We start from the raw sequence: 13506 nt of genomic DNA, 5'->3' as shown, positions 1-13506 counted from the left end.
GGGGCCAGACTCTTTTCAGTGGTGCCCAGCGACAGGACAAGGGGCAATGGGCACAAACTGAGGCACAGGAAGCTCCAGATGAACCCGAGGAAGAACTTCTTCCCTCTGAGGGTGACGGAGCCCTGGCCCAGGCTGCCCAGGGAGGTGGTGGAGTCTCCTTCTCTGGAGATATTCCAGACCCGCCTGGCCGCGGTGCTGTGCAGCCTGCTCTGGGTGACCCTGCTTCGGCAGGAGGGTTGGACTGGGTGACCCACAGAGGTCCCTTCCAACCCCTACTATTCTGTGATTCTGTGATTCTGTGACTGGGTGGTCTTTGAAGGTCCCTTCCAACCCGACACGTTCCATCAGCGTCTGTTTGTAGGCAGTGCTGTCTGGTTTGGAGGATATCTATTTTATGGACTGCCTTGATTTTCACGTATCGATCCTCTCCTGATGACACGGCCGTGGGAGCTACGGCCGCTTGCGTCACCTCCTCTGCCCGAGGCTTTCCTTCTCTTTTCACTGGCGGCTTCCCGGCTGCTGGTGGGGATCACCAGGGCTTGGTGTCAATCACAGAGCACTTGGTAGCCACCAAAGCGTGGTGGTGGTCCTGGCAGAGACCTCTCTGCGTGCTGGCCCTGCTGAGTGCGGGACGGAGTGGAGAGGAGAGGCGAGTGCCGCGGCTGCCAGCGCCAGTCTGCACAGACGCCGTAACGAGGATGTTGCCACGATCACAAGGACGTTAAGAAATTAATTTTGGATGAAATAAGTCTGGCTGCTGCTTTTCAGCCAAATTATTCTTTAGCCATGATTGCAAGTTTGTAAAGTATTGACTGTAAAGTATGGCTTTCTTTCCGGTAGATGACGGTACCGTCCATGTCCGAGGGCTGCAGGAGGAGGTCGATGAGCCCAGGTCCTTGCCCTCGGCAGGGCTGGTGGCACCTCTGTCACCTCTGGCATTGGCTCTTAGCAGTTAAATGGAATTTCACATGCCTGCTTCTAAAACTGGGCTGAAGAGTTGGCCGCGGCTCTGATAAACGGGTCGGGCTTCGTGCCAAAGGTCGGTAACGTCATTCTGCAGCAAGGAAAGCCAACACCGAAGGACAAAACTCTTGGAAATCTTGTTCTCCCTTGCGCTGCTGGTGCTGGAAATTGGAAACGCCTCCTGACTCGGGCAGGTGTTGCTGAATGCTGAAGCCATTTGGGCCTCGAACCGTTATTCCTCAGAAAGTCGTTAGTGGGAAGTAGGGGCTGGTTTTGGTGAGTACCAGAGCTGGACGTAGCCAAGTTGAGGCCTCTCTGCTGTAAAATACCCGGTGTGTTGTGCTGCGTAGCTGTTCCGTTTGTATCGTCTGCAAGAAGGGCCAAGGCTGCGGCTGTAGGTAGTCGAAGCCGTGGTCTCAGCGCTCCAGGGCTCTCCCAGGAGCAGACCCTCCGGCTGCCCTCGTCCGCAGCCTCGACACCACCTCCCTGCAAGCCCTCCGGAGCAGAACTTGGGCCTCGGCTCCCGAGGAGAGGCTTGGTTTGGCTGCTGCGAAACGCCGACGCCAGCCTGGAGGTGTGAAGGGTCAGGGCAGCCTCCCAGAACGAGGGTGGTGGGGGTTTGCTGGGCAGGAGACCTGAGGGTGCCTTGGACCTTGCTCACGTGAAGCTTTGGCAGCGGAGCTGCAGGGAGCTGCTCTTCTGCTGCCGAGCACCGCCGAGCTGAGCTGGGATGCTGCCAGGGAGCTGGGCACCCCTACGCTCTCATATGTGTCCTGTAGGCTTTCTAAGATGGCCGAGAAGAGATCTCGGTGCAGCTCGCTGCTGAGTTATTCCGACCTCGTCCTCCTCGGTGACGTGCGCGGCCGCCCGCCGGAGCCGTGGGGACCAAGCTGCCGTGGCTGCCGGCAGCGGTGCCCTGGGCTCGTGGCTGTGAAGAAGGTGACGACTGGTGCTGGGCCCCTGTGTGCCGCTCCACGGGGGGCTGTGGCCCCGACCCATTGAGCATCCCCCCCCCAGCAGCCACTGAGCACCCCCCCCAGCAGCCACTGAGCATCCCCCCCCAGCAGCCACTGAGCCTCCCCCCCCCAGTAGCCACTGAGCATCCCCCCACCCCCAGGAACCACTGAGCATCCCCCCACCCCCAGCAGCCACTGAGCATCCCCCCCGCCCTGAGCAGCCACTGAGCACCCCCCCCCAGCAGCCACTGAGCATCCCCCCACCCCCAGCAGCCACTGAGCATCCCGCCCCCAGCAGCCACTGAGCATCCCCCCCAGCAGCCACTGAGCATCCCCCCCCCAGCAGCCACTGAGCATCCCCCCCTCCAGCAGCCACTGAGCATCCCCCCCCCAGCAGCCACTGAGCATCCCCCCCTCCAGCAGCCACTAAGCATCCCCCCCCCCAGCAGCCACTGAGCATCCCCCCCCAGCAGCCACTGAGCATCCCCCCCCTAGCAGCCACTGAGCATCCCCCCCTAGCAGCCACTGAGCATCCCCCCCCCAGCAGCCACTGAGCATCCCCCCCTCCAGCAGCCACTAAGCATCCCCCCCCCCAGCAGCCACTGAGCATCCCCCCCCAGCAGCCACTGAGCATCCCCCCCCTAGCAGCCACTGAGCATCCCCCCCTAGCAGCCACTGAGCATCCCCCCCCCCAGCAGCCACTGAGCATCCCCCCCCCAGCAGCCACTGAGCATCCCCCCCCTAGCAGCCACTGAGCATCCCCCCCCCAGCAGCCACTGAGCATCCCCCCCCCAGCAGCCACTGAGTCAGCCCGGGCGTGGAGCCGGCGCGTGGCGTCCCGCATCTCTCCGGGACGAGGCCTTTCTTTGCTCGCCAGAATGGTCCCTGAGAGGGGGTGGCAGCTGTTTTTCCTCTCGTTGAGCTTTTGGGGCGCCTGCCTTATCTCCGGCGGGGGTGGGCGCCCCGCTGCCCGTCTGTGCGCGGGAGCGAGCGGCCGCGGGCGAGGGTGGGCTGGCGCGGTGGCAAGTGCCAGCGGGGCTTGGTGGGGGGATGCGCTGGGGGTCGCGTGGACCCCTGTGATGCGGGGGTGCCCAGCGTGGCCGGCCTCATCGCCCCTGTGCCCCAGGCACAGCTCTGCTGCCGGCACCGGCTCCGGAGATCACAGAATCCCAGAATGGTGGGGGCTGGCAGGGACCTCTGGGGTCCCCCAGCCCAGCCCCCTGCCCAAGCAGGGTCACCCAGAGCAGGGGGCACAGCACCGCGTCCAGGCGGGGCTGGAATATCTCCAGAGAAGGAGACTCCACAGCCTCCCTGGGCAGCCTGGGCCAGGGCTCCGTCACCCTCAGAGGGAAGAAGTTCTTCCTCGGGTTCAACTGGAGCTTCCTCTGCTTCAGTTTGTGCCCGTTGCCCCTTGTCCTGTCGCTGGGCACCACTGGAAAGAGTCTGGCCCTGTCCTCCTGACCCCCACCCTGCAGATATTTAGAGGCATTTCTAAGGTCCCCTCGCAGCCTTCTCTTCTCCAGGCTGAACAAGCCCAGCTCCCTCAGCCTCTCCTCATAGGAGAGATGCTCCAGTCCCCTCCTCATCCTCGCAGCCCTGCGCTGTACTCTCTCCAGCAGCTCCTCATCTTTCTTGAACTGGGGAGCCCAGCACTGGACCCAGCACTGCAGATGGGGCCTCCCCAGGGCAGAGCAGAGGGGCAGGAGAACCTCCCTCGCCCTGCTGCCCACACAATGCCCTGGACACGGTCAGATTCATCTGCAACGCTAACAGGAGACGGCAGGAGCCCCGGCCTGCGCGTAGCGGCTGCTGAGACGATGGAGACCTCATTGGCCCCACCGCAGCTGGCCTGCCTGCTGCCTCTTGCTCTTCAGAGGAGAGCAGGCTTCGAGCCTGTGGGGTTGGTTCGTGCTCCTCTGCCACCTTCCAGAAAGTCCCCGTGGAGCAAGCGGGGCTGGTTTGAACCGGAGCGATGTCATTGGCGCGGTAATGAATTCGTTAGCAGCGTGCTGATTGCAAAACCCACTGAGCTGGGACGCTCCGGGGCTCTGCAGCGTCTGTCCGTCCGCCGCTCCGCTTCGTGCGGGAGGGCACGGCAGCTCGGGGAGGGCACGGCGCTGGGCTCTGCCTCCCCGCGGGGCTGGGACCCCATGGAGGGGCGTGTTGAACCCTGTGAGGCCCTGAGGGACACCAGCGACGGCCGAGGCGACCGCGCCGCGGAGCTGCTTGCTGGCCCCGTGTGTTGATGAACCTGGGCTCGTCGCACGCCCAGAGCCGTGTTTGGAGCTGGTCTCACCCCAGGCACGCGGCCGTCCCGCGCCGTGTCGCGGCTCCGCGTCCTCTATCCACGGGGAGGCTCGGGGCAGCCTGCGGGTGCAGCACGCTGGGCGTTCCCGGCGGACGCGGGGATGGGTGGATGGACGTGGGGATGGGTGGACAGATGTGGGGATGGGTGGATGGACGTGGGGATGGGTGGATGGACATGGGGATGGGTGGACGGACGCGGGGATGGATGGACGGACGTGGGGATGGATGGACGGACGTGGGGATGGGTGGACGGACGCGGGGATGGGTGGACGGACGCGGGGATGGGTGGATGGACATGGGGATGGGTGGATGGACGCGGGGATGGGTGGACGGACGTGAGGATGGGTGGACGGACGCGGGGATGGGTGGACTGACGTGGGGATGGGTGGATGGACGTGGGGATGGGTGGACGGACGTGGGGATGGGTGGACGGACGTGGGGATGGGTGGATGGACGTGGGGATGGGTGGATGGATGTGGGAATGGGTGGACGGACGCGGGGATGGGTGGATGGACGTGGGGATGGGTGGACGGACGCGGGGATGGGTGGACGGACGCGGGGATGGGTGGATGGACGTGGGGATGGGTGGACGGACGTGGGGATGGGTGGACGGACGCGGGGACGGGTGGATGGATGCGGGGATGGGTGGACGGACGTGGGGATGGGTGGACGGCCGCTGCGACAGCCGAGAATCACGGGGAGGGGAATGTGCCCGGGGTGCCTGTGGGGTGCTGGGAGCTTGTGCTCCTGGCTGTCTCTGGGGAGCAAGCCCAGGCTTTTGAAGGCAGCACCAGCGAGCAGCTCTGACCTAGACCAGAGCTTCCCTCGTGGCTTTGGGAACCTGGGACGCTCCCAGCTGGGGCTGTAGAACCGTGGAAGCCACAGCGTGGTCGGCTGGGTGGTCACGTTGGGTTTCCGTAGGGACGGTGCGTCAGGTTCGTTGATGCTTTGGCAGCCGTGGATGGGAGGAGACTTCAGGCGTGGGGTGAGGGTGCCTGTGAGGGCCGGTGGCGTGCCTGGACCGAGCCCCGGGACGCAGTGGGGTGCTGGGAGCAGCTGGTCCCTCAGTGCCCTGCGTGCCAGGGCGCTGTGCCCGCTGGCATCTCCTCCCCCTCGCGCCGTGGCGAGCCCTGCAGCCAGCGCCGCTGCTGCTGCCTGCTGCAGGGTCTGGGGTCGGGGCCGTTGGCCGGACGCCGCGGGGCACTGCCCGTGACGTGGGCTGGGCAGATGGTGCCCGTCCCCGGCCCGGGGTGACGCCTGCCCTCCCGACCAGCGGGCTCCATCCTGCCAATTTCCTTTCCGCGGGCTCCCGGCTGGGTTTCTGTGCCGCTCTCCGCGTTCGGTGCCTGCCTGAAATAACCATCGCCCTGCCTGCGGGCTGAGCGGCCCTGGAGGTGGAAATGCCTCCAGGAAAGCTGCGCGTGGCTGTGGCAGAAGCCCTCTGCCCGGCAGTGGGGTGCCTTCCTCTGGGATTTATGGCTCTACCGAGTGACGGGTTCCAGCGGGCGGCGGGAATGGGATGGAGCAGCGACGTGGCACCCTGCGTGCAGTGAGCCCGGGCCGTGCTGGAGGTGGCGAGGAGCCGGGCATCTTCCCCGGCAGCGTGCTGACCTGCTGCCTCTCCTCGGCTGCCCACGCTCCGGCGCGCCCAGGCACAGTAAAAGCCCTCATTTCAACTCAGCGATGGGGAATGCTTCCCTGGCAGGCTGCAGAGAGGGGCTAAAAATTCCTGCGAATGAGGATTCTGCCAGCATGAAGGCAGAAAAATCTGGGCAGGTGCAGGAGAAGTTGTGATGGAAGTGCATCTTCTGTGCAGGGCTGAAGAGGCTTCCTGGTGTTTCCCGTCCTGGGAGGGGGCTTGCACAGCATCACGGCGCGGTTTGGGTTGGCAGGGACCTTCAAGGCCCACCCAGCCCAACCCCTGCCATGGCAGGGACCCCTTCCACCAGCCCAGGCTGCTCACAGCCCCATCCAACCTGGCCTTGAACTCGGCCAGGGATGGAGCAGCCACAGCTTCTCCGGGCACCCAGTGCCAGGGCCTCAGCACCCTCAGCGCAGAACATTCCTCCCCGATGTCCAGCCTCACCCCCCCTCGCTCCGTCTCCAAGCGCTGTCTTGTGGTGGGGACCCCCGAGCTGGGCGCAGGGCTGCAGGGGGGGTGAGGAGAGGGGGGCAGAGGGGGAGCATCCCCTCCCTCGCCCCGCTGGCCCCGCTGCTGGGGACGCAGCCCAGGAGACGCTTGGCCTTCAGGGCTGCCAGCGCACGTGGCCGGCTGATGTCCCGTCTGTCACCCACCAGCATCCCCCAGTCCTTCTCTGCAGGGTGCTCTCCATCCATCCCTCCATCCATCCATCCATCCATCCATCCCTCCCTCCATCCATCCCTCCATCCCTCCATCCATCCATCCCTCCATCCATCCCTCCATCCCTCCATCCCTCCATCCCTCCATCCCTCCATCCATCCATCCATCCATCCCTCCATCCATCCATCCATCCATCCCTCCATCCATCCATCCCTCCGTCCATCCATCCATCCATCCCTCCATCCATCCCTCCATCCATCTATCCATCCCTCCATCCATCCCTCCATCCATCCCTCCATCCATCCATCCCTTCATCCATCCATCCCTCCATCCATCCATCCCTCCATCCATCCATCCATCCCTCCATCCATCCCTCCCTCCATCCATCCATCCCTCCATCCATCCCCAGTCCTTCTCCACGGGTGCTCTCGACTCCGTTCCCTGGAGCCCTCTCGGCGGGTGGCTGTCCTGCTGTGTGCCGGGGTGGTGCGGAGCTGCGGGCGGGACACGTGTCCCCTGGCAGAGCTGCTCCCCACGCGGAGCCCCTCGGGCTGTCTGCCCCAGGCGCTGCACCCGGGGGAGCCTCAGGGCAGGACGAGGGGCTGGGCCGGGTGCCTGGGGACACGGGGACGCGCCCGTCTGTCCGGGGTGGTCGGGCGGAGGGCTGCGAGGATGGTGAGGGGACTGGAGCATCTCCCCTATGAGGAGAGGCTGAGGGAGCTGGGCTTATTCAGCCTGAAGAAGAGAAGGCTGCGAGGGGACCTTAGAAATGCCTCTAAATATCTGCAGGGTGGGTGTCAGGAGGACGGGGCCAGACTCTTTCCAGTGGTGCCCAGCGACAGGACAAGGGGCAACGGGCACAAACTGAAGCAGAGGAAGCTCCAGCTGAACCCGAGGAAGAACTTCTTCCCTCTGAGGGTGCCGGAGCCCTGGCCCAGGCTGCCCAGGGAGGCTGGGGAGTCTCCTTCTCTGGAGATATTCCAGCCCCGCCTGGACGCGGTGCTGTGCAGCCTGCTCTGGGTGACCCTGCTTGGGCAGGGGGTTGGGCTGGGTGACCCCCAGAGGGCCCTGCCAACCCCTACTATTCTGTGATTCTGTGAAATTCTGCGGTGGGCTGCTGCCTGAGGACACTGCGCTGGGGTCAGCAGGGCTGGAAGGAGCACGGAACCGGAGCGGGACAGCGGGTGCAGGAGCTCAGCTGGAAGAGCAGCCCCATTTCCTCCGGGAAATGTCCCCGCAGCGCAGCCCGCCACGCGGCAGCCTCCCGGTTGCGCCGAGCTGTGGAAGCACAGCCCAGAGCCGCAGTCCCGCGGGATGAGACCGCTCGCTGCCGGGACGTCGGGCCCGTCCGCGTCGCCGGCCCGGAGCGGCTGGGCAGGGCAGCGGGGAGGAGGACGCTGTGGCCGGGGACGCACGTGGCCGGGTGGTGGCTGCGTCTTCCATCCCGCGCGACGTCCGTCCCCAGGACCCGCGGGCGCGATGAGTGTCTGGGATCCTCGGGGCGGGGGGTGGGAGGTTGGGGCCGCTCGTGCCGGCGGGGGTAACGCTGGCGCAAGGCAGGTGGAAGCCGTCCCTGTTTGTGTGCGCTGGCAACATCCCCTGGGCCGTGCCGGAGGTGGGGGGGCTGTGGCTGCCCGTCGGGGGGGCTCTGGGTACCACCGGCTGAACTGCGGGCAGGGGGTTTGGAACTGATGCTTAAAATCACAGAATCACAGAATCACAGAACGTTAGGGGTTGGCAGGGACCTCTGTGGGTCCCCCAGCCCAACCCCCTGCCCAAGCAGGGTCACCCAGAGCAGGGGGCACAGCACCGCGGCCAGGGGGGCTGGAATATCTCCAGAGAAGGAGACTCCACAGCCTCCCTGGGCAGCCTGGGCCAGGGCTCCGTCACCCTCAGAGGGAAGAAGTTCTTCCTCGGGTTCAGCTGGAGCTTCCTCTGCTTCAGTTTGTGCCCGTTGCCCCTTGTCCTGTCACTGGGCACCACTGGAAAGAGTCTGGCCCCGTCCTCCTGACCCCCACCCTGCAGATATTTGTAGGCATTTCTAAGGTCCCCTCGCAGCCTTCTCTTCTCCAGGCTGAACAAGCCCAGCTCCCTCAGCCTCTCCTCGTAGGAGAGATGTTCCAGTCCCCTCCTCATCCTCGTAGCCCTACGAGGGTACAAGGGTCAAGCACGGCACAAGCCAAGCCGGATTTCCAGTGAGCTGAATCGCAAACATGGCCGTTAGCCGCATCCACGCCGCGCGCATCCGTCGGTGCCGACATCTTCCTGGCTGCGGGGAGCGACGCTGTTTCACCTCCTCGGCGGTGGGAGCTCCTGCCGTGCCCCGGGAGCGACAGCGCGGGCGCGGGCGCTGCTCTGGGGCTGTTTGCGGCCCCCGGGCAAAGCTTTGCTCACAGCTGGCGGCGGCTGGGCCGGTGAAGCGGGGCTCGCCCGCAGGCTGAGCGGGTGGCGGGGTCGGCAGCGGGGCCGGGGCGACAGCCGTCGTTCCGCCAAGGCGGGTTTCGAGCGAGGCCAGCGCAGGGATGCAGGGGACAGGGGGAGGCGAGGGCGCGGGGCCCCCAGCCTGGCAGCATCACAGAATCACAGAATAGTAGGGGTTGGAAGGGACCTCTGTGGGTCATCTAGTCCAACCCCCTGCCCAAGCAGGGTCACCCAGAGCAGGGGGCACAGCACCGCGGCCAGGCGGGGCTGGAATATCTCCAGAGAAGGAGACTCCACAGCCTCCCTGGGCAGCCTGGGCCAGGGCTCCGTCACCCTCAGAGGGAAGAAGTTCCCTCCTGCAGCGGGGTGCAGGGGGGCTGTGACATAGCCCACGGCTGAGCCCTGCCCCGGGTGTGCCACGTTACAGCGGGGTGAGGGGAGTCTGAGAAGCGGCAAAGGAGAGCCCTCCCGTGGAGTCACGAGGGTCGGAGCAGACCCCGTGTGTTCTAAACTCTCTCAGAGGAGAGTCCGGTGCGGCTGGATCCGCTCCTGGTCCCGGGCTTGGTCACCGGTTTGTGTCTGAGGGTGGGGTGTGGAGCCCCTTCTCAGGTTCCAGTCGCCTGCCAGAGCCCCCAGGACTGTCACTGAAACGGCTGCGCGGAGCTGGAGCCACGGGGAATTCATTCCCGCGGCAGGGATCGCAGGTCGGGCATTGCCGTCGAGCGACGCCGTCTGCAGAAGCCGAGCTCGAAGGAAAGGTTCGGCGCTGCCGTTCACGCCGCGCTCGCGGGGACGCGTCCGGCACGGCCAGAGCGCGACTGTGACCGAAAGACGTCCCTTGGGGGGGGGAGGTTCGGGGCCGTCGCCCCGTCCGTCAGGTGGAGTTCTCGCTCGGCTCCTCCGCCCAAAGAGAGTTTCAAGTGCCGATTTTTGGAAACCTTTCGGTGAGGTGGGACTCAGCCGGTGACGGGCCATCGGCTGGCTCCTGGCGTGGGACGTCGCGTGCCAGCGGCGGGGCTGGGCAGCGTGACGCCTGCGGAGCGGGCAGCTCAGTGTGCGCCTCCGGGGCCGTCTGGGCTTTATCCCAAGCCATCTCTGAAGCGACCTCCGGCTGCGCAGCCTCCGCGCGCCCCACAGATCCCTGGGGTCACAGGGATGGGCCATGCCCCCTCGCTTTGCCTGATGAGATAAGCAGCAGCTAATTAGTCCCTTTGTTAGCTCCTCGGCTCTGGACGCCTCAGCCGAGAGACCCTCGTCCCAGTTTGTCTTTCGTCTGGCGTTGGACAAGTCCAGCCAGGCCCCAGGGTGCTGCCGGCCGCGGCCGCGCGTCCAGCTCTGCGTGGAGCTCTGGGTGCCGGGCTGTGACCCGTGGCAGGGACCCGCAGCTCCCCGCTGCGAGAGCGGGCGGACGGGCTTTGGGAGCAGAGAGCGCCGGGAGGGAGCTGGGTGCTGCGTGTCGCGGGGACGCTGCCGTCTGCGGGGAGGGTGCGGGGCGCGAGGGGAGCCCGCAGGGGTGCGGGCATGGCCGTGGGGCAGGGGCTCACCCGCAGCGTGCTTCGAGTCTCTTAGGTCTTCTCCATTTCACTGGCTCCTTCTCTCTAGTGAAGGCAGAGCAAGAAGAAACTTTGCCACCCTGTTCATTTTCCATTTCCCTCCATCGTGTGGGAATAATCTTTTCCATATCCCTCCATCGTTTGGCTAATAATCTTTTAAAAGTCTCTTCATGCAGTGGACTGTAATTTGTCTTTCCCCTGTGAACTGGCGTCCCCTGCCTCGCGGGGACAGGAGGTGTTTTTGTCTCGGGTGGCAATGACACGTACGCTGCTGCAGACAAGGACAACGTCTCATGTGCCTGCTGTGGCTTTGCTGGTTCCGCTGGATTTGCTGTTCTCTCCCATCCTCCCTGTGCTCCGCGGCACCCCTCGTGTTTCCCCATCACAGCACCCCTCGTGTTTCCCCATCATGGCACCCCTCGTGTTTCCCCATCACCGCACCCCTCGTGTTTCCCCATCATGGCACCCCTCGTGTTTCCCCATCAGGGCACCCCTCGTGTTTCCCCATCATGGCACCCCTCATGTTTCTCCATCATGGCACCCCTCGTGTTTCCCCATCACCGCACCCCTCGTGTTTCCCCATCACGGCACCCCGTGTGCTCCCCGTCACTGCTGCTTGCAGAGCCGTGCTGCTCCCGCGCCGCTGCGGGCAGCTCGTGGAGTTCCCCGCTGCAGCCCCGCGCCAGCTGGGTGCTGCGGGGCCGTTGGTGCCCGGTGCCTGCAGTGCTGGGGTGCCCGTCCCTGGCTCGCGCGGTGTCCGCAGTGCTCTGGTGCGGCGGTGCCCGGGGCATCCCACGGCCCGGCTGCGTTTGCCCCAGCTCCTGGGAGCGAGCGAGCAGAGGAGAGGGGACGGTGCCGCTGAGCAGCGCCCGCAATGGAGCCGCAGGCTTGGCGGGGAGCGCTTGCTGACGCCCCTCTCTGTGTCCTTGCAGGCAAAGGACAGCGACGACGACGATGAAGTCACCGTCAGCGTGGACCGAGACCGCTTCATGGACGAGTTCTTTGAGCAGGTGAGAGGCTGGTTCCTCCGGCGCGGCTCTAACGCCAGTTCGGACCTTGCTGTTCGCGCTGCAGCGGGCGGGGGGCTGCGGCCGCGGCAGGAGGGGGCCCTGCGACCGATGCTCGGCGTCCCCGGGGACCAGAGCGCCGGTGAGCAGGAGCCAGTGCTCCGCACGGACCTGGGGCTGTCTGGGCTTGCCGGGCCCCATGGATGTCGTGCTGTGCCACCTCCTCCTCGTGCCAACGCCACAGGCAGCCGGACGGGCGAGTGGTGGTGGGGGGTCCGACCCCCAGCCCGCTGCTGCGGCCGCCCACTCTCCAGCCTCTCCTGGCAGCACCTCCGCGGAGCAGCAGCTTCTGCACGGGGTTGATTTAATTCCGTGCCTGTCGTTACCAAACAAGAGGCCGTCTGCTGGCGTGTGGGCGGCTGGAGGATCGGCGCGCGGAGTTTCAGCACACCCTTCGCGCGGATCTGTGTGGGGGGGTGTTGAAATGTGTCTGTGCAGGCAGGGGGGTGGGGAATGAAAAAAAATCTGGAGGAAGATGAGCAAAGTGGTGGTGTGAGGCGAGGAGAAGATGGAGCTGGAGGGTGGGCAGGCGGAGGGCATGGGCAGAGGTTCCCCCGCCCGGCGATGCCAGCGTGTCTCCTGGTGGTTCGGGAGGCCGGGGAAGATGCCAGCACGGGTTTGGTGGCAAGTCTGGCCTCCCTGGTCTGTGGGTGAGGGTTAAACTGGGCTTAGCCAGGTAGGTGGACGCACCGGCGGGCTGTGCTGCCATCCAGCGAGACCTGGACAGGCTGGAGAGTTGGGCAGAGAGGAACCTGATGAGGTTCAGCAAGGGCAAGGGCAGGGTCCTGCACCTGGCGAGGAACAACCCCAGGCACCAGGACAGGCTGGGGCTGACCTGCTGGAGAGCAGCTCTGCGGAGAGGGACTGGGAGTGCTGGGGGACGACAGGGTGACCATGAGCCAGCAGCGTGCCCTGGGTGCCAAGAAGGCCGATGGGATTCTGGGGTGCATGAGGAGGAGTGTGGGCAGCAGGGCGAGGGAGGTTCTCCTGCCCCTCTGCTCTGCCCTGGTGAGGCCCCATCTGCAGTGCTGGGTCCAGTGCTGGGCTCCCCAGTTCAAGAAAGATGAGGAGCTACTGGAGAGAGTCCAGCGGAGGGCTACGAGGGTGAGGAGGGGACTGGAGCATCTCTCCTACGAGGAGAGGCTGAGGGAGCTGGGCTTGTTCAGCCTGGAGAAGAGAAGGCTGAGAGGGGACCTTCGAAATGCCTCTAAATATCTGCAGGGTGGGGGTCAGGAGGACGGGGCCAGACTCTTTCCAGTGGTGCCCAGCACGACGACAAGGGGCAATGGGCACAAACTGGAGCAGAGGAAGCTCCAGCTGAACCCGAGGAAGAACTTCTTCCCTCTGAGGGTGACGGAGCCCTGGCCCAGGCTGCCCAGGGAGGCTGTGGAGCTCCTTCTCTGGAGATATTCCAGCCCCGCCTGGCCGCGGTGCTGTGCCCCCTGCTCTGGGTGACCCTGCTTGGGCAGGGGGTTGGAGTGGGTGACCCACAGAGGGCCCTTCCGGCCCCAGCCATGCTGGGATTGTGTGATTCTGTTGGCCCCTGGAGCAAGGAGCCGTGGGGGGCTGAGCTGGGATCGAGCCCAGCACGTGCGGCCTCAGCGATGTTCTCCTTGCTGCGGGTGCAGAGTCTGGGAATCCACAGATCCGGTGCGAATTTAAATAAACCCAGAGGTTCCTCAGTGCCTCGCAGAGGATGCAGGACGTGGAGTCTGTGTTACACCACTGTGACTGCAGAGCTGGCTGCTGTGGTGTGGGAGCTCTGGTTTCTCGGGGGTCCTGCAGTTTGGGGATCCAGCTGGACCGCAGTCACCCAGGAGGACGTTCGCTGTGCTTCAGCCGTGTCCTGGGTGCTTTGGGGTAGGGTTCAATAATCCCTCCCCTTTCCAGAAGGCCAGGCCTCTCACAGGAGACCTGTCTGCTTGGTCTCTGCAGGT

The 13506-nt window shown here is 65.3% G+C and overlaps 1 protein-coding gene across 1 annotated transcript in view; it reads left to right on the top strand.

The window, feature by feature from the left end:
• The window catches only part of STX1A (syntaxin 1A), a 101038-nt gene that overhangs the window by 10632 nt on the left and 76900 nt on the right, over positions 1–13506 (top strand). Inside the window, exons 2-3 of the mRNA XM_075440048.1 lie at positions 11435–11512; positions 13505–13506. The exon at positions 13505–13506 is cut by the window's right edge and continues 98 nt beyond it. Of these exons, the coding sequence (XP_075296163.1) occupies positions 11435–11512; positions 13505–13506 (80 nt within the window). The remainder of the gene's footprint in view (positions 1–11434; positions 11513–13504) is intronic.

Source organism: Opisthocomus hoazin, chromosome 20, assembly GCF_030867145.1.
Source record: "Opisthocomus hoazin isolate bOpiHoa1 chromosome 20, bOpiHoa1.hap1, whole genome shotgun sequence".
Lineage (NCBI taxonomy): Eukaryota > Metazoa > Chordata > Aves > Opisthocomiformes > Opisthocomidae > Opisthocomus > Opisthocomus hoazin.
Note: the sequence above shows the minus strand (reverse complement) of the source record. Positions and strands in the feature narration are given on the sequence as shown.